Genomic DNA, 22,228 nt, shown 5'->3' on the forward strand with positions numbered 1-22,228 from the left:
TCTGAAAAGCAGTGGCTATGCGTGTCGCTGCTTATGGCAATCGTTCTATGCATGTTTCTATACATCATAGCTTGTACCGTCTATACGTGTATGAATCTAACGAGGCAGAATCTCAGGACGAAGCGTCTCAAACTTTCGTCTCACATCTTTATTACAAATGACACCCTATGACTTGACAAGTAAGCTGTGGCCGTCCATATCTTCAGGCTGCTGAAGACCCATGGTCGCAAGTAGGGTAGGCGCGACGTCACCAAGCACGCCGTCAGTCTTCTTCAGGCTCCAGCCTTCTGGGGCGTTGGCCATGACGAAAGGCACCTTGTTGGTGGTGTGGGAGGTCTTGGGTGTGCCCTCCTCTGTAAGCATCTCTTCCGCGTTACTTGTAGTCTGTTAGCACTGTCTCGAAAGGTGCAGCGATGTCGACTTACCCGTGATCAGCAGTGACGAACAAAACGTATCCGCTCTCCTTGCACTGATCGTACACCTTCTTGATAGCCTTGTCGGTCTCTGTGCAGGCCTCGATGGCTGCCTTGTAAACACCTGTATGACCGACCATATCTGGTGGCGCGAAGTTGTTCATGAGGAACTCGAATTTGCCTGTTTGAATGCGCTCGCACAGCTTCTCTGCGACAGCCATGGCACTCATCTTGGGCTCCAGGTCGTACGTGGCTACCCTGGGCGAGGGAACCATCTCGCGTTCCTCGTTCTCGAACTGCTTCTCGACACCACCGTTGAAGAAGAAAGTGACGTGAGCATACTTCTCGGTCTCCGCAACGTGACATTGCTTGACGCCCTGCTTTCCTAGTGTCTCGGCAAGGACATCCGTCATCTTCTGGGGCTCGAAAGCAACGTTGAAAGTGTATTTGGGGTTGTATGAGGTCATGGTGGTGAGGTGGATGTTCTGCGGGTACGGGAAGTCGGGCTTGGGCGAGCGGTCGACATCACCCAACAGCTGAGTGATTTCTCGAACACGGTCGGAACGGTAGTTGAAGAAGAAGACGGTGTCGTTGTCTGGACGAATTAGCAGGAAGACATGCAGGTGCTCAGCGTAGTGTTATACCTTGAATTCTTCGCTCCTTTCCTCCAACAATGATGGGCTTCAGGAACTCGTCGTTCTCGTCTTTTGCGTATCGCTCCTTGATGGTTGCGACGGGGTCGCTGCTGTCCTCGCCCTCTCCAGTAACCAAACCCTTCATGCCGAGCTCGACACGGTCCCACCTCTTGTCGCGGTCCATGATGTAGTATCGTCCGACCACTGTCGCGATGTCGCCCAGGCCAATCTCCTTGGTCGCCTTCAGCAGAGTCTCCATGTATCCGACCGCGGACTTGGGGTCGGTATCTCGGCCGTCACCGAAGAAGTGAATGTAGGCCTCCTTGACGCCCTGGTCCTTTGCCACCTTGAGGAGCGCAATGAGATGGTCCATGTGCGAGTGGACACCACCATCGGAAACCAGACCGCAGAAGTGGAGCCTTCCGTTACCGTCGATGGCGCGCTGGAACGACTTCTTGATGTTGTCTACATCTTTCAACTTTCCATTCTTAATGGTCTGTCCGATGCGGACGGAGTCTTGCCATACAACGCGTCCTGCGCCGATGTTCAGGTGGCCGACTTCGCTATTGCCCATCAGGCCTTCGGGCAGGCCGACTGCGAGAGAAGAGGCCTCGAGTTCGGTGTAACCCTGGGCGGTCTTGGAGCCCTCCTTTGCGAATTCGTCCATGGTGGGCGTGTCGGCAGCGAGGATAGCATCGCCATCTTTGCGCGAGTTCTCAGTCGCGACACCCCAGCCGTCGATGACAATGAGGACCGTCTTCTGGTCGACTTTGGCCATGATTGTGGGCTGATGAGGTCAATCCAGGGGGAAGGAACGATGAAGACAAAGAAGCGATCAAAGCAACAAGGTTTGAGGGTTGTTGAGGAAGGAGTAGTGAATGGCTTGTTGACGGAGGGGCAGAGTTGGCGGGGCTAAAACAGTCGACTCCAAAAAAGCATCGCCGGTCAACGTCACAATCTTTCCGCGAAAAGGCCCACATTCCCCCCACAACCCACGGCCAGAACTTATCTCGAGTGACACCAGCAGTCGCGCTATTTGGCGATCGCTTTGACATCTGGAAACGCGTATCAGACAGCCAAAGCGATTATCGTCCACGGAGTCGCCATCCAATCACCACCCTTGCAGCCAGCCTTACCCGTGGAAGGAGCGTCATCCCGTCCACGCGTCGCGACCACAGTTGCAACACCACGCTAGACATTGTTCCGCGCCGACTCGCAAGACGTCGCGACCATGTCCGGAGCCGCAACACCGTATGCGCCTGCCTCAGCGCGAGCCTCAGTTGCACCCACGGGCTCTGCGACGCCGGCGCTGCCCCCACCCCCGACCGCGAGCACCCCGGCTCTCCCTCCGCCCTCGACGTTTGACATCCTGCCCGACCTCCACAAGCTGCTCAAGCGCATCCTCGAGGCGCCTGCTCAGCCACCCGCGGCGACACCCACACCTGCACAGCTTGCCGCAGAAGGGCCTCTTGAGATCCAACATGTTGCGACCGCCGCCAACGACATCCGTCTCAAGATACAAAAGGCACGACGCGCAGTGACGACCTTGCCTGACATGGACCGCACGTGCGAGGACCAGGAAGATGAGATTGACTATCTCGAGGCGCGTATTGCGCGGCTGAAGACTTCCCTGGCGGAGCTCGGTCGGCCAGTCGCGCAGGCAGAGGATGCAGACGGAGACCAGAGTATGACTGGCTGAGACGCCGTCCGGACTACGATTGATCCATTATAGGACGCATGTCTGTCGACTGCATGGATGCACTCGACCTGGCTCTTGCCCAGGGCTCGTGATCCTTCGTCGGTGTACGCCAGCCCTTCACAGGTAGTAAAACAGGCGCTGATATTGTAGACAGGCATACAGAGCCCGACCGACGAACCTTCGACGATGATACATGCCTTCTATGGTTCCTCTAGAAAAGATGCAGCATCTGCTCAGATCCCTTCGTATCGCACCTCGCGCATGCCAAGTAGCGTCATGCAGGTACTCTCTTGGGCCTCACATGACCACGCGACAACGCGTCGAACGCGTATCAGAGGAAGGACAAGCTTGTTCGCGTAGCCTTGTATACATCAGTGATAAGGGCTTAGGGTCTTCGGCATTCAGGTGGGTTCCTCCTCTGGTTTGGTTTCGAGCATATTTAGCGTATGCCATATCACGGCAGCTATACCAAAGCGTCGCTCGACTTGCAAGGCACGTAACAGAATACTACTTGTATTTCGCCATTGGCATTATACGCCACCTCGCGCACTGCAGATCTCTCTTTCCGTCCGTTCTCAGTACCATCATGTCCCCGTGACGAACTTGGACCTTTTGGGAATGACATCATCACGAAGCCGTGCCGTCATCAAGCATATGTTGTCTTAGAGCCACTCCAAGACCCCTCCTCGTCACCATCGTCACACAATAAGCCAAGAACCATTACAATGTCAGACACAAAGTACCCGCCCGTCAAGCAGAGCACACCTCAAACCGATGAGGAGCAAGTAAATCTTCCCCAAAGTAAATCTACATGTTGTATCGTTGACACTTCGCAACAGGAGAATGTCGACGTAGTCAAAGAGTATATGCGCCTCGCCTACTCACCTAACGAGAACAAAGGTGCCCAAACTGTTGCTCATCTCTGCCACGAGGACGCCTACTTCATCGCCCCAACTACCTTCCCCGGCGTCAACTCGCCCCAAGAATACGCAGAGTCGCATTCCAAAGTCATGGCCGCGGTATCCGATCTACACATCGACTCTTACGATGTCATCTTCGCAAAGGGTGGTCATGTGTGCCTGAGGTACAGTGCTAGTGGAAGTCACTGCGGCGAGGCACACAATGGTATCAAGGCCAGTGGGAACAAGGCAGCGTGGCATGCAGCAGCCATCTTCGAGGTGGAAGATGGCAAGATCAAGGGCTGGATCAAAGAGTGGGACAAGTTGCATATGTGGAAGCAGCTGGGCTGGATGAAGGGAGATGAGTATATGTGAATGACTCATAGGGGCAGAGCATGGGTACTTGGTGAATTCGATGATGTTTTTGGATTGGCATTACTAGTCATCTAATCGCTGTATACTTCATCTAGAAGCAGTGACAATCATAAGGTTACATGGGTTGTGGGGCTCCATCGTTCAACGATGAGCTCTCAGTCGTCTCTCATATCTAGGCACGGAAGGTGGTCCTCTTCGAGCGGCGTCCGATGCCGAGGCTGCTCAAGTCGAGCCCTGCGATGCCACCAGCCTTCTGTTGGCCGGCTCCAGCACCGGCAGCGGCTCCAGCGCCGGCACCTCCAGCACCACCACCGAGGAGGCTGCTGAGGAGACCTTCGATACCACCGGCTCCACCCTGCTGCTGGCCCTGCTGACCGCCAGCCTGGAGGGCGGCTTCGGCTTCCTGGAGGAGCTGTCCAACGCCGTTGTTGCCGTTGTTCTTACCGTTGGCCTTGCCCTCTCCCTTTCCTTTACCCTTGCCGTTGTTCTTGCCATTGCCCTTGCCCTTGCCGTTGTTCGCCTCGGTACCGTTGGCGGCGGCTCCGGCGGCGGCTCCAGCGTCAACTACTCCAGTAGCGTCTGAGATCGTTAGTAGATGAAACGTTCATGGATAGCATGCCACTTACTTCCAGCTTGAGCGGCTTGGTCAGCAGCAGCTTGATCAGCGGCAGCTTGGTCCATTCCATTGGCGCCGTTGGCGGCATCTTGTTGCATCTGTGCCTGGTCTGCCGCCATCTGGGCCTGGTCCTTCTCCTTCTGCTGCTGGTCGGCTTGCTGTTGAGCGGCCATCTGCTCGGCGGCGGCCTGTTCGAGCTCCTGCTGTTGCTGCTGTGCCTTGTCTTGCTCGGCGGCAGCCTGCTCGGCGGCTCCCATGGCGCCATCTTGCTGCTGTGCGGCTTGCTCATCGGCTGCAGCTTGCTGATCAGCTGCGGCTTGGTCCATGCCTCCCTTCTGCTGTGCAGCGTTCTGGTCGGCTCCCATGGCGCCATCTTGCTGTTGAGCGGCTTGCTGGTCGGCTGCGGCTTGGTCCATGGCGCCCTCCTGTTGGGCGGCCTGCTGGTCGGCTCCCATAGCACCCTCCTGCTGTTGGGCGGCTTGCTGGTCGGCTGCGGCTTGGTCCATGGCATCCTGTTGCTGTTGCTGCTTTCCCTTGCCTTGCTCTGCGGCAGCCTGATCAGCTCCCATAGCAGCCTCTTGCTGGCCAGCTGCGGCTTGATCCATAGCACCCTGGTTCTGCTTGGCATCCTGAGCAGCCTGGTCGAGTCAATAAGTCATTCTGACATGAGATCTGGGTTTTGAAACATACCTGTTGGTCGGCTGCGGCTTGTTCCATACCGTTGGCGGCGCCCTGCTCGGCCTGCTGGTCAGCAGCCGCTTGGTCCGCTGCCTGCTGGTCGTTTGCATTCTGTGCTTGATCTTGGTTCATGCCTGCAGCAGCATCCTGTTGAGCCTGCTGATCGGCGGCAGCTTGGTCTGCTGCGCCCATTTGCTCGGTTGCATTCTGCGCCTGGCCCTGGTTCATCATCTCGGCGGCGGCAGCGTCCTGCTGTGCCTGAGCATCGGCAGCAGCTTGTTGCTCTTTGGCTATTGAGGGTCAGTGAAGTCTTTGGTAAGGATTGTGTCAAAACGTACCTGCTTGAGCGGCTTGCTTATCGGCATTCTTGCCCTTGCCCTTGCCCTTGCCATTGCCCTGCGCGGCCTCTTCAGCAGCGGCAGCATCCTGTGCCGCCTGGTCCTGAGCGCCGTTGTTGCCAGCTGCCGCAGCATCCTCAGCATTGGCACCTTCGGCGTTGGCATTAGCATTATCTTTCCCCATGCCACCGCGTGCTGCCAAGAGCGCACCGCGGAGCTTGAGGGCCTTCTCGCCAAACTTCTGCACAACGTCTTCCTCGCGGCGACCGAAGTTTGTAGAGGGCATGACTACATTCTCGGTGCCAGCGGCAACTACAGGTCCCTGGCCCACGAAAGGCGCTGGAGCTGCTGCCACGAAGGAGGCTGAGAGAAGAGTGAGAAGGGAGATGGAAGTCTTCATTGTGATGGTATTGGGTTGATCTTGAAGGATTGAAACGAGGTGTGTCGAAACTTAAAATGAGCACAGCTCTTGAGAATAGAAATAAACAGATGGTGCTCTGCACGAAGGAATGGTTTGAAGATTGAAGCTGAGCGTGCCGTGATATCCGCCTGAGGAGACTGGTTTATATAAGAGTGTTTTCTTATATGAGCTCCATGAATGCTTGAATGGGACACTGTCCAAAATAGACAAGGCCGCGATTGTTGGGACGATCATTTGCTGCTTGCCGTGCATGTCATACATGCGCCGTTGGAGGATGCCTTGCAAAGGCCAGGCTCGAAGGAAAACCGTCGGTCCTCCCCACAATTCTCTCACAGGTACGAAAGCCTCGTCTCGCATGACAGCGGGTGATCGAGTTTGACATGGGATCGGGTCCGTGGCTTGGGTGGAAACGGTCGAATCAAACGCATGAAGCAGAGCGTACGATTACGGAAGAAAGAGGGTGACGCAAGCTCCATGCCGGTAGAGTCGTCGTCATGGCGAAGATCCAGGATGGGGGTCGAACGTGTGTAGTTTGAGAACATGTTGCAGACGGGGCAGGGGCGATCTATGCGGAGAGATGCCTTCCTAAACGCATAAGTTTAGTGTACGACTGAGGTTTGCAGGCATACAAGGGCCTGACTCTCTCCCGGTTTCAGGCACGCCGACGCGCTCGGAGGAAATCCTAAGCGACTGCTTGAATATGAGAAATTGTAGGAAGCTGCTCCCCAAGCTTCTGTGATGATTCCAAATTGTCTTCGCAGTTTGCTAGCTCAGCCTTTTTCGCAGGCATAACAGTACTTTGTTCTTCGCGAGTACCCTGATGTTGCTATACCCTCACCACGGCGTCATGTCGAGACATTTGTCAGAGAGACCGAGCACGCGTACCACTGCGCGCGAAGATGTTGACATGAGAGTAATCGCACAGAGAGGATGTTCGGATGTAGTGACTTTGACATGTGCGGAGAGAAGGAATGAAGGTGGGATGAGCCAATGGGGTGCTCGGTATTGCAATCCCGCACTTAGCCTTGTAGCCTCGGCTGCGACTTTTGGATATCGTCATGTCGAGGTTTTGGCGTTGGCTAAGAGCGTGCATGTCTAATGCTGCAATTCTGTCGCATTCCGCAGTATTGAACACTGTCGCTTCTGATCTGTAGTGCGCCGCCGGTCGGATACGTAGGAAGCCCAAAAATTTCGTCAACTTACTTACTTCCGCATACAACACATTGTTTGCCTCTCCAACACAGCACGTCCTGCATCATGGCTACCAGATCAGTCCCCGCCTCAGCGACGCGACAGTTGCTCGCAGCCTCGCGATCCGCGCGCATAGCATCGAGACCACTGGCATGTGCATCATTACCGCGACGAAACGTATCCAGCCTGTACCGTCCCGCAGTACGGATTGCCGGTCAAAGACGAGCTCTTTCCACAACGCCACGCACACGCCTCGCCGCCGTAGACGACACATTCGATCCCAAGTCGATAGAGCGCGAATCGGACGAGGTCGATGTTCTCATCGTGGGTGGTGGGCCCGCAGGTCTGTCCGCCGCCATCAAGCTAAAGCAGCTTGCGACAGCGGCCGGCAATGAAGACTTCAGGGTTCTGGTGCTGGAGAAGGCGGGCGAGTTGGGCGATCACATCGTGTCTGGGAACGTCATAGAACCCTCTGCCCTCGACGAGCTACTGCCTGACTGGAGGTCAGAGGACAACCTGAACCGCTTCGCCGACATCACCCCCGCCAAAGAAGACCATATGTTCTTCATGACCAAGAACAGCGCCATCCCTCTACCCAAGCCTCCGCAGATGAACAACCACGGCAATTACATAATAAGCTTGAACCAGATGGTCAAGTGGCTGGGCGAGCGCGCAGAGGAAGTTGGCGTCGAGGTTTACCCCGGTTTCGCTGCGTCGGAGGTACTGTACAACCACGAGGGCGTCGTACAAGGCGTAGCTACCAACGATCTCGGCATTTCGCGCGAAGGCAAGGCCAAAGACTCATTCGAGCGAGGAATGGAGTTCCATGCACGCGTCACATTGCTTGGTGAGGGTTGCCATGGCAGCTTGTCGAAGCAAATCATCAAGAAGTACGATCTGAGGAGAGATAGCCAACATCAGACGTACGGACTTGGCATCAAGGAAGTATGGGAGGTGCAGCCAGAGAAATTCAAGTCTGGACTGGTGGTTCACTCGATGGGCTACCCGCTGCCGAAGGATACCTATGGCGGTGGCTGGATGTATCATTTTGGCGACAACCTCGTCAGTATTGGTCTCGTTGTCGGGCTCGACTACCCGAATCCCTGGTTGGCTCCCTATGGCGAGTTCCAGAAGATGAAGCACCACCCTTACTACAAGGACGTACTGGAAGGCGGCAAGTGTATATCATATGGCGCGAGAACGCTGATTGAGGGCGGCTTCCAGTCCATACCAAAACTGGCCTTCCCTGGTGGTGCACTGCTTGGAGACGCCGCAGGCTTGCTCAACCTGCCCAAGATCAAGGGTACGCACAATGCAATGAGGTCAGGTATGTTAGCTGCTGAGGCGACTTGGGACGCCCTACAAGCCAATGCAGACGGCGGTACCGTGTTTCTATATGACTACGAGGACAAGATGCGCAAGTCGTCAATCTGGTCAGAACTAAAGACTGTGCGCAACATGCGCCCGTCTTTCCACACACCACTAGGTATTTACGGAGGTATCATGTACTCTGGTCTGGAGGCCTACGTTCTTCGAGGCAAGGCACCGTGGACATTGAAGCATGGCAAGCCCGATCACGCAGCGACCAAGACGGCAGACGAGTGTCCCAAGATAGAATACCCAAAGCCGGACGGTAAGATCAGCTTCGACATATTGACGAGCGTCAGCCGAAGTGGCACGAATCACGAGGAGGACCAGCCCTGCCATCTCCAGGTCAAAGACTACGATGCGCATGCCCAGAAAGAATGGCCGAGGTACAAGGGTGTAGAAAACCGGTTCTGCCCCGCCGGCGTCTACGAGTACGTGGAGGACGACAGCAAAGAGCTGGGCGTCAGGTTCCAAATCAACGCCCAAAAGTAGGTCTAGATACCGCGATTACCTGGAACATCACTAACTGTATGCAGCTGCGTCCACTGCAAGACTTGCGATATCAAAGTGCCGGACCAGGATATCAACTGGCAAACACCCCAAGGTGGCGAGGGACCAAAGTACGTACTTACTTAATACGGACGCCGAGATAGAGATCATGGCTTAGCTGCCGTCCACGCAATGAGAGGACCTGTACATTAGGGGAAACCGTGTGTGTACATATCAGATTTCAACGTCAGCCCGAGTATTGTTGCTGCCCAAGTGACCTTCCGAGGTTTGTAGGGATGGGGTGATCAGTCGCCTTGTTCGGCGCGCGGTCGAAGCCTGGGCGGGCTTCAACTGCGTTCCCACGATCCTATGAGCAAACAGCATTGAACTATCTGCTTGAAAGAAGTGACATTTCACTGGGTGCCTTGAAAGGTCGTGCGGTTCCATACATGGCTCGAGGCAAGGCACACGTGATGTCCGTGCCCGAAGCTTGGAACGCTAGGGCGAGTGAGGCGTTGGGCGAACTTCCTTCTCCACCCTTCGTCACCGTCCACCCATCAACCTCGCCGGGGCCTCTTACATCGATAGCTGCTCGGCCCTCATCTGCATTTGCAATTCGTGGTCGCGATACTGGGCTTACTAATTCCGGTGCCCCAGATTCAAGGACGCGCCTTCTGCACTCACCCGGCTTCTTCCTGGTCCTCAAGCTCTCAGGTTCTTCACGGCCACCCTGCTTCCAGCGCCCGACTCTATCTCCAAGGTACGACTAGCCGCCTGTATTGCATGCACTGGAAATTCCTTGCGCGTCTTCCTGGTTCCTGTAGTTGCGCACGCCGCTGGACACTGGCTTCCTGGCGTCGCGTCTTTGATACCGAGTCACCCCGTCACTGGCAGGCACCATGCGCGCTCCCTCGATGGCTTCCCGCTTGCTCATGGACATTTGCTCACGATTCTCTCCAGACTAGGTTATCTTTAGGATAAAGCTATACCGCAACAGCCGCTACCATGACCGAGGTATCGTCCACGCGCCTCTACCTAGGCAACCTCCCGCGCAATGCCACCAAGGCCGATGTCGAAGGCCACTTCGCGTCGCACGGCACTGGCGAGATCACTGAGATCAAGCTCATGAACGGATTCGGCTTCATCGAGTACAAGGACGCAATGGATGCTCGTGATGTCGTCCCTGGTAAGCTTCAACTACGCGCCGATCGGTTGAACACGTGCTAACTCGTATGCAGCATTCCGTATGTAACTCTTATGTGTATATGTCCGGACATGCGTCTCTGACTAATTCAAAGATGGTACCGATTTCATGGGCGAGCGCCTCATCGTCCAGTTCGCTCGCGGCTCGCGTGCCCGTAACGAGAACTTCACTCCCCATGAGCGCGTTCCCCCGCGTCCTAGGCGCACACCATACCGGATGAGAATAGCAAATCTTCCTGTGGAGACCAGCTGGCAGGTCAGACTCCCCGATCATTGGATTTCCTCAGTTCCCTGTTAGCGCCAGCGCACCGTTCCTGGACCAGAAATGGCTTTGTTCTCGCTTGCTTCCCGTTATACATTCTGGATTTGGGCCTCGCTTAACTTCGAACTTATAGGACCTCAAAGATTTCGCCCGCCAGTCTGGATTGGACGTCGTCTACTCCGAAGTTGGCCGCGAACGGGATGGCTCTGGGTAAGTGGACATGTACTGCAGCTAGGCACACGTACTAAACCGTCGCGCAGATTCGTAGAGTATGAGACGGCCGCCGATCTGAAGACCGCAGTGGAGAAGCTGGACCGCCGTGAGTTCAAGGGGCAGGAAGTTACCTGTATCCAGGACGTCTCCGATCCTCCCCCACCTCCACCTTTCAAGCCTCGCGCTCCTTACGGAGGCCCTGGTGGTCCTGATGACCGGGGCCGTGATAGATACCGATCCCGCTCCCCCATGGGCCGTCGCGGTGGCGGATACCCACCCGCGCCTTACGACGATTACTACGACCGTCGCGGTCCCCCTCGTGGCTACAGCCCCCGCCGCGATGACTATCGCCGACGCACACCTCCCCGCGAATTTTATGACAGGCGTGATGGTGGTTATGGACGTTCGCCGCCTCGTGGTCGCATGCCTGATGAGTATGGCCCACCGCGCGCGCGTTACCCTGACGATCCTTATGATGCTAGGGCCCGACCTCCTCCCCGTGGTTACGATGACCCATACATGAACGGTCATGGACGCCCTTACGAAGGCGGACGACCACCGTCCCCACGTGGTGCTCGTCCCCGTAGCCCCGGAGGCCGCCCACCTTACGAAGGTGCAGCGGCTGATTACCCACCCCGCCGCTACTAGGCGCACGAGGTAAGTTGAGTCCATCGCGTATCTGGTTCAAAGCACTTGCTGATATCGATCAAGTCAACGTCAACATTCCTGGAGACTGCTCATCTCCTGGAACACGAACCTCCGAGACCATCATGCCCGCGGATATGGATTATGCAGTGACGGAGCCGAAAGACGAACGGAGGATTGAGTGTGCGGCATGAACCCACGAGACTGATTATGTGTTTCCTGCTTCCCGGTTTCATTTAGATGTTCCATGTAATTGCTGTTTCTGATGCGATCCCTTCCCAGTCCACTGGCCATTACGAGAGGGCGGTTTCCTTTATGCTGGATTCCTTATTGCCGTCTCAAATGCATAAGGTGGCCTAATTTTCCTGTAACACCAAAAAAGTCCTTTCCGTACATATGGACTTCGTATATCTGATTATTTGTGGCTATGGTTTGTCATGTACTCTATGGGCGGCTCTGTTCGCAGACTAGCCGCAGCGGACATGAATCAACGTACACGAAATTTGCCCCGTCCGCTCCAAATCTCTGTGAAGCCATAAGGAGTCCTGTTATCCATAATCAGATGCACGTCATTTGCAGGACACTTTGGCCATGGGCATTGGCTTTTTCTGGTTCCGTGAGAACTATGACCACTAACACGCTACCTATAGAAATGCAAGCCAGATGTAAGGACCGGCCATGTGCCCAATAGATCGTTCCAAGATCACAACATGCCAAAGTCTTGCCCTTGACTCGTTTTTGGCCTCCCATAAATAGTCTGCAATTTCTCATCTCTTTTTCTAAAGTCTTCCAATTCTTCCAGCCTCTCATCACAGACCAACACTACATCAAGACAAGAGCAACTCTACCCTATCGAAGACATGGGTTCTTCAGCCAGCAAGAGCATCGAATCAAGTTCGTCCAGCGGTGTCCCACGCTACTCCTCCAAAATCTGTCAACTTTACCTCATCAGCGCAAGCCCAGGCTCCAACACCGCACACTGGAGACTCTTCCTTGACGACGGCACAAACCAGCTGACTGGTACAACATGGGAAGTAAACTACATAAACGAGCGACCAAACCGCGGCGCCTTACTTCTTGACCAAACCTTCCCAAGAAGCGCTTCGCATCAGAACGCCTTCGAATGCAACCGGAAAAGTTTTGTCAAAATCGGTGATTTGATGGACAAGGGATCAGACGCCACGATAATTCACGGCGCACAATCTTCGTTCAGAAAGATCGAAGCGGCAAAAGAGAGAGTTCTACGAAATTTCTGTTACAAAGTGGTCACTACCAACTGCCAAAGTTTCGTCATTGACGTCTTGAGCATGCTCCGGCAATGGGATCCAGACCTCGTTGATAAGAAAGCCATCGAAACCGTTCAGCGCTTGTGCTTCCCCACGGTGCGTCTCACAACGAAAAGCAGGCAGAAGAAAATCCAGCGCCAAGATGCGAAGCATGGTCAGGCGCAACGACCAAATTTTACCTCGAGCTGTGGAGCTTTTTCTGGTATCGATATCGATGCGCCGAGAAAACATCACGACGCGCAAGGAAGAGCTGTACAGCGGAATGCGATGTCAGAGATGGTGCCGTATTCGAGATGGGAGGCCAGGCCGCAACGGGCTTCTCAGGCAGTGGTGTCGGAGGATAGAGGGAATTACACTACGATCCCTGGGGCATGGTGAACACTGTAGATTCAGAGACATAACGTGATAAATTTAAAAGAAATGGAATAGATGGTACTGCTATGTTCTAGTACAAGATTTCTTGGTGTTTGGATGCAAAACAATGTGTGTAATGACTTCTCAAAGCAGACTCTTGCGCTTATGCGACTTTTCCCTTGTGTGATTCCGTACAAGTGAAACGCCCCTCCCTAAACAATTTAAACCCAACTTGATACACCATAATGCCAAAGCAAATTCAAGATCAATAACTTCGTGAGATAACTATATCCCATCAATAACGCCGTATGCCATCGTGATCAGAACGCCCTCTAGCCACGGGACGTATCGGCCCTCTCAGATCTGTGTCCACTCTTCATCGCTAGAGTAGTCGGTCCCGGTAGCGGATAGTATGTCAACTACAGGATTGGGGATCAACTCGGGACTGGACATCGGTTCGTCGTCGCTGGAGTAGTCGGTGCCAGTCGCGGCTAGTAGGTCGACGACCGGACGAGAAGTCAACTCAGGGCTAGACATCGGTTCGTCGAACGTAGTCAGGCTCTGAACCTTGGGTCGGGACACCAACGTGAATCCCTGATCGTCTTCGAGACACTCCTCGTCGGACTCTTGGATCGTAGCTGGCTGTGCAACCTTGGGGCGACGGACAAATGTAAGGATTCCGGAATCGACCATGTTGTCCTGATCGGTCTCTTCATATACTTCGGTCTCTACAGCTGTAAAGTGCTCGCCAGATGGGTAGCATGATGGGCTGGGTGTTTCCGGAAGAGTATCGCACATCATCTCATCTGGTAGGTCCCTTGACGCAAGGAGAGTCGGACGATCGCAAGGTTGAACCTGGAGAGTGTCGAGACATAACCGCACAATGTCGAATGCACCTATGATAGTTAGCATATGATATGAATATACTTGTAGTGTCTTACACTCATCCTGGAAATTGCGTTCCATGTTCGTGCGACATAGGTCCTGGCGGAAGTCCGGGATTTCAGCAGCGATCTTGAGAAACTCAACATCCTCTCCTAGCTTGTGGTAGAGAAAATTTGAGATGCAGTAGTTGAGAAGTGACGGAACGAGATCGTGCTCCCGACGAGCCTGCTGACTGGTATAGTGACGATATACAAAACGAATAGTCTCGACCAAGTCATGGGGCGCGGCGGGTACACAGCAGGCGAATTCGAGCTGGCACGAGAAGTTGCCGTGCGCGAGAAGTTGCAATTCCGGAACATCGAAATCCTCGGCTATCTTGTACGTCTCGGCATGTGGAAGAAACGACACTGGATCATAGTCTGCTCGAGGCGGAAGATAGCTACCAGTGTAGCAGAACCGAAGAAGCGAGACGACAGCATGCTCGGATAGGGCCTCAATACTCGCTTGTAGGCGACTCTGGAAACCATACTCAAAGGCGTGGTACAGGAGCGGACCTAATACGTGGGTGTACGAAGTCAGTGGATGTTGGCATGCAGCCGTACAGGGACATTACTGACATCTATCCAAGAACTTGAACGGGCAGATGCGATCGGAGATCTGGCGGACCTCTCCACTGGGAAGGACTATCTTCAGCGTCGCATTGCTCTGGCCTAACTCCATATGCTCGTCTAGGAAGGAGAGACCATCCATGTTGAATGTGAACGGGAATGCACAAAGAAGCGAGCCGGGAGAGCCTGCACTACCCTGAGAGCTGCTATGCGGCTTGGTGGTTAACGTGAGGCCTCCGGGTGTAGCAGCGAGGCTGCTGGTGAGGCGTCGCAATCAAATCAAGCTGCCGATGTAAGCGACTAGGAGGTTGTGCGAAGTGTTGGAATACTTCGGAAAGTATGCCAAAATTTCAAAGCCTTTGACTCAATAGAGAGAATCCTGTGGGTAGGTCTGACAAGGCTCAGAAGTTGGGGTGGGTAGGGCCAGGCAACCGTGTGCACGCGGGCAGGGCCAAGCACCCGTCTTTGGAGAGTCTGTGGGCAGCGTCCAATACGTCAGAGAACCAGTGATGCCACCGGTCTTTTAGAAGTGAGTGCAATTCAGCGTGCTAGAATGTGTATGAACAGAGAGCTGTATAACAACGGAGGTGCTTGGGGCTGTCTCCATGGAGGGGTGCCGGTATGGCTGTCATGTCTTATTGGCTTCGCAAAATCGACGCCAAATCGGCATCCAATCAGTGGAAGAACCATTGTACAGCCTCACATATAGGGCTGAGATGTCAGCTGCATGTGATGTTTAGTGGTTGGTGTTGAGGGGGTCTGGTCGGTGATGTGCCGGTGCCGAGCTGGGGAAAGCGGCCCACAGCGCGATCCACTTCGCGGCGGCCGCTGGAGGCGGCTTCATGGCGGCCAATCTCTCCACTAAACTTGAACATCACACATCTTCGTCAACCGCATTCTGTGTTCTCGACGACTGAGTGTCATCAGTTAATCGAGACTACTCTGTGCCTCTTCCTACCTCTGTACCTCCAATTGAAGCCCCCTATCTCTATCTTCGTGCCGTTCGTGCACAATCTCCACTACGCCCCGCCATGGGATTCCTTTCTATTCTACCTGCGAACTTGGCTGTGGTCGAAACCTGGATCACACGCATATTCGTGAGTAGTGCTCGGCTCCATCGATTGAAAGGGATCTTCTAACGCAGAATAGCTCTTTCTCGGCCTCGTAGCCATCGGCCCATGGGCAGCGCTGCTCGTCTACGATCTTATCCTATACTGCTGTCGCGCTGGCGCATACGAGATACCAGTCATCGGCGGACGCGCTCGCGGAAAAGCGAGACCACGCGCTCCTAGCCTCACAGAGCGCCCGAGCGGCCACCGTCGGAAGTTCAGTATTGCCTCTCGAGGCATCGAAAGGCCGGTTCTGATCACAGGGGGTACCGACCCTCAGGATGCTCGGCATCGTCGTATAACGGAAGAGAAGACTGCGGATGTTTCTTGAGAGCGTAGTTGGAGACAGCCCCACAATTGAATCTCGTTCGGCGGAATGCTGCCACGCTGTTTTCAAGAGCTGGACCTCTGTGCATGCCTTCAGATACCGGTGACCGACACGGCTTTCGGTATCTCAGATGCCGGGACCCCGAATTGGAAGTCCCTCTGCAGAGTGCTAGACTTCTCGGGAGATCGACCACAGTGCGACGTATTTAAGCACCGAGGAAGCCATTGCGCCTTCATTGCACGAGATTGAACTGTGTGAAGATCCGCATAGTCTTGCGAGCGGTTGACTTCGAACGAAAGTGAGACTATAAAGGCGACAGTTTCGCTCATGTCAGCTCATGACTTGCGCAATGGCAATGTCTCCTTCCGGAGACATCATCATGCGTTCCATGCCGCATGCCTTGCTTCTGAAAGAAAGTTGGGGGCGCATATTGCTACATGTTTCAAGTGAACAGCTGCGCCAATCACGCGAGACTATGTTTCTAACGTCGCGCAAATACCCAGGCAGGCTATCGAATCCATAAAGTAGGGTGGTAAGCCGAGTGTAGCTTAGCGCGGTCTGGGTCGCGCCTTCTGTCAATAAACCTACAGTTCACGCTCACCTCTCATCAACACCACAACGACAGCTCTACCTCTGCGACTTGCTTCCACCAATTTTCTCCGCTCACAAACTAATACCACCTTCAATCAGTATCTGCTATTCGTCATGGCTGCTACCACTACCAAGACTGCGACACCGAAGCCGGCCAGCACCGCGGGTGTCAAGAAGGCTGCTCCTAAAGGCAGTCGCATCGCCAAGAAGGGCAACGCGAGAAACGCCATGATCAAGATGCAAGCATACTGTAAGTTTGCATCGTTTGACGCGTTTTGACGCGTTATTCGGACGCGTTCCTCCAGGCGCAAGAACAACACCTCATGGGACGACCGATCCGCTAACGAACGACAACAGTCAAAGCCCACCGCGATGAGTACAAGGATCTCTCTTTCAAGGAGCAACAGCAAGAGCTTGGCAAGAAGGTACGTCATATCCGTATAATGATGAGTAACCATGCTAACACTTAACAGTGGAAGGCTTCACCAGAGAACCCCAAGAACAACGTCTAATCTCACATGGAGTCGTTCAATAGCTTTCACTTTCCTCAGTCATGTTCACTTTCCTGGTCTTATCATGGATTGACGGTACGCGGCCGGCGTTTGGGTTGATGGGCGGGAACAATCACGGCGCATAGGTTACTGTCACGATCCGCTTTACAGCAATATGGAAGAAATTGATCCAACTCGTTCTTAGCATATGCACGTGTATTAACTGTGTTGTTCCTGCAGCTTCAGCGACACAAATTCTTTAGGCTAATTGCGAAGCAGTTGTACAGATCGAGACGAATCTCGGCGCCGTGTTCCGGAAGATGATCTGGCCGGCGTCGAGAAAGTCGTCCATCGCTGCAACGTGATGGCTATTCGAAAACTAACTGTGGATGAACTTCGGGGCATTGTGAGTGGCACACGAATGCAGCTAGTAGCTGCTGTCATATGAAGAAGCCAAACTATGATGGCATGACTGGTGTACAGTGAGCCAACAGGCCGCAGGTTCAATCATCAGGAGCACATCAATGAGTGAAGAAAGATAGTTGGCGAAAGGAACTGTAGACATGTCAAGCATTTTCATGAGGAGGATATGGACTGGCAAAGGAAGGATTGTTTGTCCGGTAGCGCCCGCCACTGCTTGTAAGCTCTTGGTAAGCTGACGCTGGAAGCTGCCCCGCCCCGCATCCAGGTACCGAGAGCCCCTCCGACATCATCACCTCCACCTCTTGAACTCTTTGCCGGCGCCTGCAACCCTGTCCTTCGCAGTTACGCGACCTATGAGCTTCGCGCTATCGTCAGCGGACGTCTTTTGAGATGGGGCCCGATTCGGCGGCTTTCGCGTCAAGCTTCGCGGTTGCTTTCGTTTGTCAATGTCGCAGCTAGCTTCAAGTGCACTTCCCTTCTTTGAATAGCTTCGCAAGCTTTGTTTTGTCCTTACTCTTGGATGCCCTGAAGTGTTCTTCGTCTTCGTGTGCTTGTTCCTCCGACCGTAACATCTTTCGTCTTAAGTTTGCCCAGTTTCGACTCCAGACCCTCTACAACGTCCACGTCTCATCACACGAGACCATGGCATCTAGCAAGGGCGCAGACGCCTCCACGGTTCCTGTCCTCAAAGATCTCACAATCGAAAACATCACCGAGAATGTGCATCGGATAAATTCGCAATGCGCAGACCCGCGCCTCAAGTACGTCATGGAGCGTCTGGTGTCGCATCTACACGACTTCGCACGCGAGACGCGCCTGAGCTTCGATGAGTGGATGGCAGGCATACAGTTCCTTACCCAGGTAGGACAAATATGCACAGACGTGCGACAGGCAAGTTTCCATCTGGTTCTCGTGGCATAAGTTCAAGACATCCAGGCTGTACTAATATGTCGTAGGAATTCATCCTTCTTTCAGACATTGTCGGCCTCTCTCTCCTCGTAGACTCTATAGACCATCCTAAACCGGCCTCCTCCACCGAAGGCACAGTCCTCGGTCCGTTCCACACGCACGACGCACCCTCTGACTCCAACGGCACCTCCATCTCTGCCGATCCCGACGGCGAGTCCCTGCTCGTCCTCTGCACGGTCAAAACTACGAACGGCGAGCCCGTATCAGACGTCAAGATCGACGTGTGGGAAACAGACTCACATGGCAAATACGACGTGCAGTATGAGAACAGGGGCGACAAAGCAGATGGCCGTGCAGTTATAAGGAGCGACAAGGATGGCGTGTTCTGGTTCAAGGGTATCGTACCCGTTCCGTATCCAATTCCCAATGACGGGCCTGTTGGCAAACTGCTTGAGAAATTGGGTAGGCATTGCTGGAGGCCGAGCCATATGCATTTCATGTTTGAGAAAGAGGGTTTCGATAACTTGGTTACGTGAGTCTCCTCTTCAGACCTCTTTGTTCAGGTAGCTTACTGACGCCATGTCTAGGGCATTATACGTCCGTGGTTCCGACTACGAGACCTCCGACGCCGTCTTTGGTGTCAAAGAATCTCTCATTGTCAGCTTAGATACCGTAACAGCTGAACAGGCCAAGGAGTATGATGTCAAAGAAGGATCAAAGTTGCTCAAATACGATTTCGTGTTGGTAACGGATGAGGAGACGAAGCAATTACGACATGACGAAGCGGTAAAAGCAATGAAGATGTTGGGAAGGGAGGGAATGATGATAGTCAACGGTCTGCCCGTGCCTGAGGTCGACTAGTTTGTGAAGTAAAATGGAATGTTATGAAATTCGGGGTATGATAACTAAGGTCTGGCTAATTGAAAGAAAGAAAATGTATCCGCTTGGATCACCACAAGGCTTCGAGCCAAGGCAGATGTAACGTGGAGAGCAACGCCAAGTACGCTGTGTGAAATGCAAATGCCAGAAAAAGAAGAGAATCTCGATGCCGCCGAGTCGACTGCATCTAGCTAGTGACCCTCCTCACCCACAGGGCGCTCCCGTTCGAGTTTGGATCATCCCTCTCTCTCTTCTTCCACGCGCGATGCAACTTGAGGCCAACATCGTGCTCCTCCCTGCGAATCTCATCCAACTCCTCTTGGAACGCCTTCTTCCTCTCTTCCGCGACTCTGGCCTTCTTGAAGTCGGTAAGCAACGGATTAGGCGGCGCAGCATTGTTCAAATCCTTGAGTAAACGATACACATTGTTGCGACGGATGCGTAAATCTTCTTGCTGCGATTCCAAGTAGGCGATGTGGTCGATGGCACTGAGTTGGGAAGGAGGTAGCGGAAGCGCCTTTTGTGATTTTTGTGACGAGTTGGAGAAGGTGGAGGAGGCGTAAGGGGATCTCGGGCTGGGGGTGTAGACTTTAGCCATGGGTGCGGGTTCCCTGTCCAAGGGGGGTACGGGGCGGCGACGGTTTAGGATCGAGGAAGCGGCCGATATGGGCTCGGTTACGACGCGCTTTGGTTGCGAGGACGAGAGGCCGTTGGGCGGTGAAGGTGGTGGTGAGTGTTGGTATGTCCCCGCACTGTTGTAGGTAGTCCACGAAAACCGGCTGATGGGTGCGTGCTTGTCCTTCTCTGATGTCTCTTTGTTGTATGGCGGCGTCGCAGTCCGCAAGGTGGGGTACAGCGTCTGTTCTACTGGCGTTACGGTGGCTGGGGACTGGTTCAGTTGGGTGCGATTGGTTGGTGTGATGGGGCTCGGGTACGATGTGCTTATACCGAGACCTGCTGAGGGTGAGGTTGGAGAGATGTGACCGCTTCGAAGAGGCGTGTTCTTCCCTACTTTGAGGGGAACAATGGGTTTAATGCCGTCGTTGTAGCGCATATCGTTATCGCGCGGATCCTTGGGTGCCATTTCGGTTGTTACAGTTTGAGTATCAGGCAGCTTGGGTGCAGAATCAATGGCAGCTGCAAGCGCGTTTGACCTCGCTTGGTCCGTGCTTGGTGAAATCGTCTTGCGTGGTATTTGAAGTGGTTTGTCTGCAGGCTGGTATTTGAGCGGAGGAGCGATTTCTGATCGTCCCGTCGCTCGGCTCCACGGCTCCACGGGCGGTGGTGAGCGCTTCGACCCGAAGCGGCCAACGCGCTCCCCAAAACTTGTGTTCTTTTTCTCAGGACCACTGACTGAAACCTGATACCCCATGGGTCTAGGGTCTGATGACGGCACACCTTTCGCATAAGAGCCTGGATCGACTGAAGCGGCCTTCCCTGCACTATTAGGCTCGCCTGAATACTCATCCCACTTTACTTTCGCATTTGGCGCAAGCTTACCCTCCCAGAACTTCTGCTTGGGTGCTGGCGGAGCGTCACCATTTCGAAGGACAGACGGCGCTCTGCGTAGGACGGGGATCTGGCTGCCCGCGCGGGAATCGTCTTCGAGTCTTCTGCGATCGTCGTCCATGGGTGACACGTCACGCATGGAGCGGAATCTTCGCGGTAGGTTAAAAGAGGAGTACTGTTCCGGTTCCGGAGAGCTGGGAGGCGATATGTCTTCGTATGCGGAGGGCGATGTGCCGGTGGGGTTGTCGTTATTGTAGCAGAGTGTGTCTTGTGAGTGGATGGAGGAGGCCGTGGGTACTTCTGAGGCTCTGTAGTTGGGAGGTTCCTGGGGAGACAATAAACTGCGAGACAATCAGCGGTGAGTGAGCAAACGAGATTGCAATACTTACTGCGATAGCTGAGGGAGCGCATAATTATGGTGACTGCCATTTTGCAGGTCGGTCACTTTGGGATTGCGCTTCAGTTGATCCTCGTCATAGGTGGTTTCAAGAAGTACGGGGTTTCCTATTTGCGCATGCCTCTCCCTATCTCGGACTGCGCCCTGTAATCGTTTCCACATTATGGGCGAATCTGCATGAAACGAATATTAGCCCGGCTCGATATTGGTGCAAGTATACATAAGCATCACGAGGTATGAAAGGCGATATTCTCAGCGGCCCCGGGCTACTTATTTCAGAAAGCCTCTCCTTTTCGCAGCAGTCTTGAGAGCCATTGTACTGATTGCATGATTGTTGGATGCTTTTTGAAACCCATCGACATGGCGAGACTTGGCCCGGTTCTAGATCTGGTGGAGATGGTTGTCGGTGCGGGCGATAGGCGAGAGACATGGACCGTCGATCAGAGATGCGGAGGGACACTACCAGATGCCTTTACTGTATCTGAAAGACACAACTACCAGCTCTTTCTGTGCAACCTGGCATTGCGTCTCATCCCAGGACCGGATTGCATGGCCAGCGCATAAATCAACGGGCGATGCCGCTGACGCAAGTACCAAGGGCAAAAGAGCTGTCGATGAGATAAGGAATATGAGTACGTACCGGGTATATTATGCGTAAAGGGAGGGATGTGAAGTTGGTGTTGACTGGTTGTGTTGTTGTTGTGGTTGATGGGGCAGGTTAAACAAAGAAACAGCACGTAAGCTTCAAGGCGTGAATCCTTCGGGCGCTGCAGCAGCACCGAGGGCGTAATTTTGGTAAATGAGCGAGGGCGACCAAGTCAAGGTAGAGTTGTATCAGTGCCGGCTCACTCCATCTAGAGAACACCCCACAAACACTCGCGAACTGCGCCTCGACCAAAGCGCGCGCGGCACGATATCGCACCGGTGCCGCAAGTCTTTGTCTTCACACAGCGGTTCGACAGCAGCGAATTGCTTTGCAACACAATGTTTGGACGGGATAGGGCCGAGGCGCAA

The 22,228-nt window shown here is 54.1% G+C and overlaps 11 protein-coding genes across 11 annotated transcripts; 7 read left to right on the top strand and 4 right to left on the bottom strand.

The window, feature by feature from the left end:
- Positions 1–165: 165 nt before the first annotated feature.
- On the bottom strand, positions 166–1,826 carry J4E93_000081 (uncharacterized protein; the record flags this gene model as incomplete). The annotated part of the gene is made up of 3 exons (XM_049338044.1): positions 166–376; positions 426–1,008; positions 1,058–1,826. 3 exons carry the CDS (start codon positions 1,824–1,826, stop codon positions 166–168), a joined length of 1,563 nt encoding a protein of 520 aa, XP_049203929.1.
- Positions 1,827–2,279: 453 nt separating this feature from the next.
- J4E93_000082 (uncharacterized protein) lies at positions 2,280–2,839 on the top strand (the record flags this gene model as incomplete). Its single annotated transcript, XM_049338045.1, has 2 exons — positions 2,280–2,733; positions 2,781–2,839. The coding sequence occupies 2 exons, from the start codon at positions 2,280–2,282 to the stop codon at positions 2,837–2,839; spliced, it is 513 nt and encodes a 170-aa protein (XP_049203930.1).
- A 494-nt stretch (positions 2,840–3,333) lies between these two features.
- On the top strand, positions 3,334–4,021 carry J4E93_000083 (uncharacterized protein; the record flags this gene model as incomplete). The annotated part of the gene is made up of 2 exons (XM_049338046.1): positions 3,334–3,341; positions 3,463–4,021. The coding sequence occupies 2 exons, from the start codon at positions 3,334–3,336 to the stop codon at positions 4,019–4,021; spliced, it is 567 nt and encodes a 188-aa protein (XP_049203931.1).
- Positions 4,022–4,193: 172 nt separating this feature from the next.
- On the bottom strand, positions 4,194–6,053 carry J4E93_000084 (uncharacterized protein; the record flags this gene model as incomplete). The annotated part of the gene is made up of 4 exons (XM_049338047.1): positions 4,194–4,600; positions 4,648–5,275; positions 5,328–5,605; positions 5,654–6,053. 4 exons carry the CDS (start codon positions 6,051–6,053, stop codon positions 4,194–4,196), a joined length of 1,713 nt encoding a protein of 570 aa, XP_049203932.1.
- A 1,278-nt stretch (positions 6,054–7,331) lies between these two features.
- Positions 7,332–9,269, top strand: J4E93_000085 (uncharacterized protein; the record flags this gene model as incomplete). The annotated part of the gene is made up of 2 exons (XM_049338048.1): positions 7,332–9,121; positions 9,170–9,269. 2 exons carry the CDS (start codon positions 7,332–7,334, stop codon positions 9,267–9,269), a joined length of 1,890 nt encoding a protein of 629 aa, XP_049203933.1.
- An 858-nt stretch (positions 9,270–10,127) lies between these two features.
- On the top strand, positions 10,128–11,448 carry J4E93_000086 (uncharacterized protein; the record flags this gene model as incomplete). The annotated part of the gene is made up of 5 exons (XM_049338049.1): positions 10,128–10,308; positions 10,361–10,366; positions 10,421–10,581; positions 10,721–10,797; positions 10,848–11,448. 5 exons carry the CDS (start codon positions 10,128–10,130, stop codon positions 11,446–11,448), a joined length of 1,026 nt encoding a protein of 341 aa, XP_049203934.1.
- A 1,994-nt stretch (positions 11,449–13,442) lies between these two features.
- J4E93_000087 (uncharacterized protein) lies at positions 13,443–14,720 on the bottom strand (the record flags this gene model as incomplete). The annotated part of the gene is made up of 3 exons (XM_049338050.1): positions 13,443–13,981; positions 14,027–14,524; positions 14,588–14,720. 3 exons carry the CDS (start codon positions 14,718–14,720, stop codon positions 13,443–13,445), a joined length of 1,170 nt encoding a protein of 389 aa, XP_049203935.1.
- An 889-nt stretch (positions 14,721–15,609) lies between these two features.
- On the top strand, positions 15,610–16,018 carry J4E93_000088 (uncharacterized protein; the record flags this gene model as incomplete). The annotated part of the gene is made up of 2 exons (XM_049338051.1): positions 15,610–15,675; positions 15,728–16,018. The coding sequence occupies 2 exons, from the start codon at positions 15,610–15,612 to the stop codon at positions 16,016–16,018; spliced, it is 357 nt and encodes a 118-aa protein (XP_049203936.1).
- Positions 16,019–16,720: 702 nt separating this feature from the next.
- J4E93_000089 (uncharacterized protein) lies at positions 16,721–17,118 on the top strand (the record flags this gene model as incomplete). Its single annotated transcript, XM_049338052.1, has 3 exons — positions 16,721–16,856; positions 16,964–17,031; positions 17,080–17,118. 3 exons carry the CDS (start codon positions 16,721–16,723, stop codon positions 17,116–17,118), a joined length of 243 nt encoding a protein of 80 aa, XP_049203937.1.
- Positions 17,119–18,162: 1,044 nt separating this feature from the next.
- On the top strand, positions 18,163–19,290 carry J4E93_000090 (uncharacterized protein; the record flags this gene model as incomplete). Its single annotated transcript, XM_049338053.1, has 3 exons — positions 18,163–18,411; positions 18,477–18,961; positions 19,017–19,290. 3 exons carry the CDS (start codon positions 18,163–18,165, stop codon positions 19,288–19,290), a joined length of 1,008 nt encoding a protein of 335 aa, XP_049203938.1.
- Positions 19,291–19,495: 205 nt separating this feature from the next.
- Positions 19,496–21,376, bottom strand: J4E93_000091 (uncharacterized protein; the record flags this gene model as incomplete). Its single annotated transcript, XM_049338054.1, has 2 exons — positions 19,496–21,158; positions 21,207–21,376. 2 exons carry the CDS (start codon positions 21,374–21,376, stop codon positions 19,496–19,498), a joined length of 1,833 nt encoding a protein of 610 aa, XP_049203939.1.
- Positions 21,377–22,228: the final 852 nt, after the last annotated feature.

The sequence above is a fragment of the Alternaria ventricosa genome (assembly GCF_023758065.1).
Source record: "Alternaria ventricosa strain BMP 2768 chromosome Unknown scaffold_1, whole genome shotgun sequence".
Taxonomy (NCBI): Eukaryota; Fungi; Ascomycota; class Dothideomycetes; order Pleosporales; family Pleosporaceae; genus Alternaria; species Alternaria ventricosa.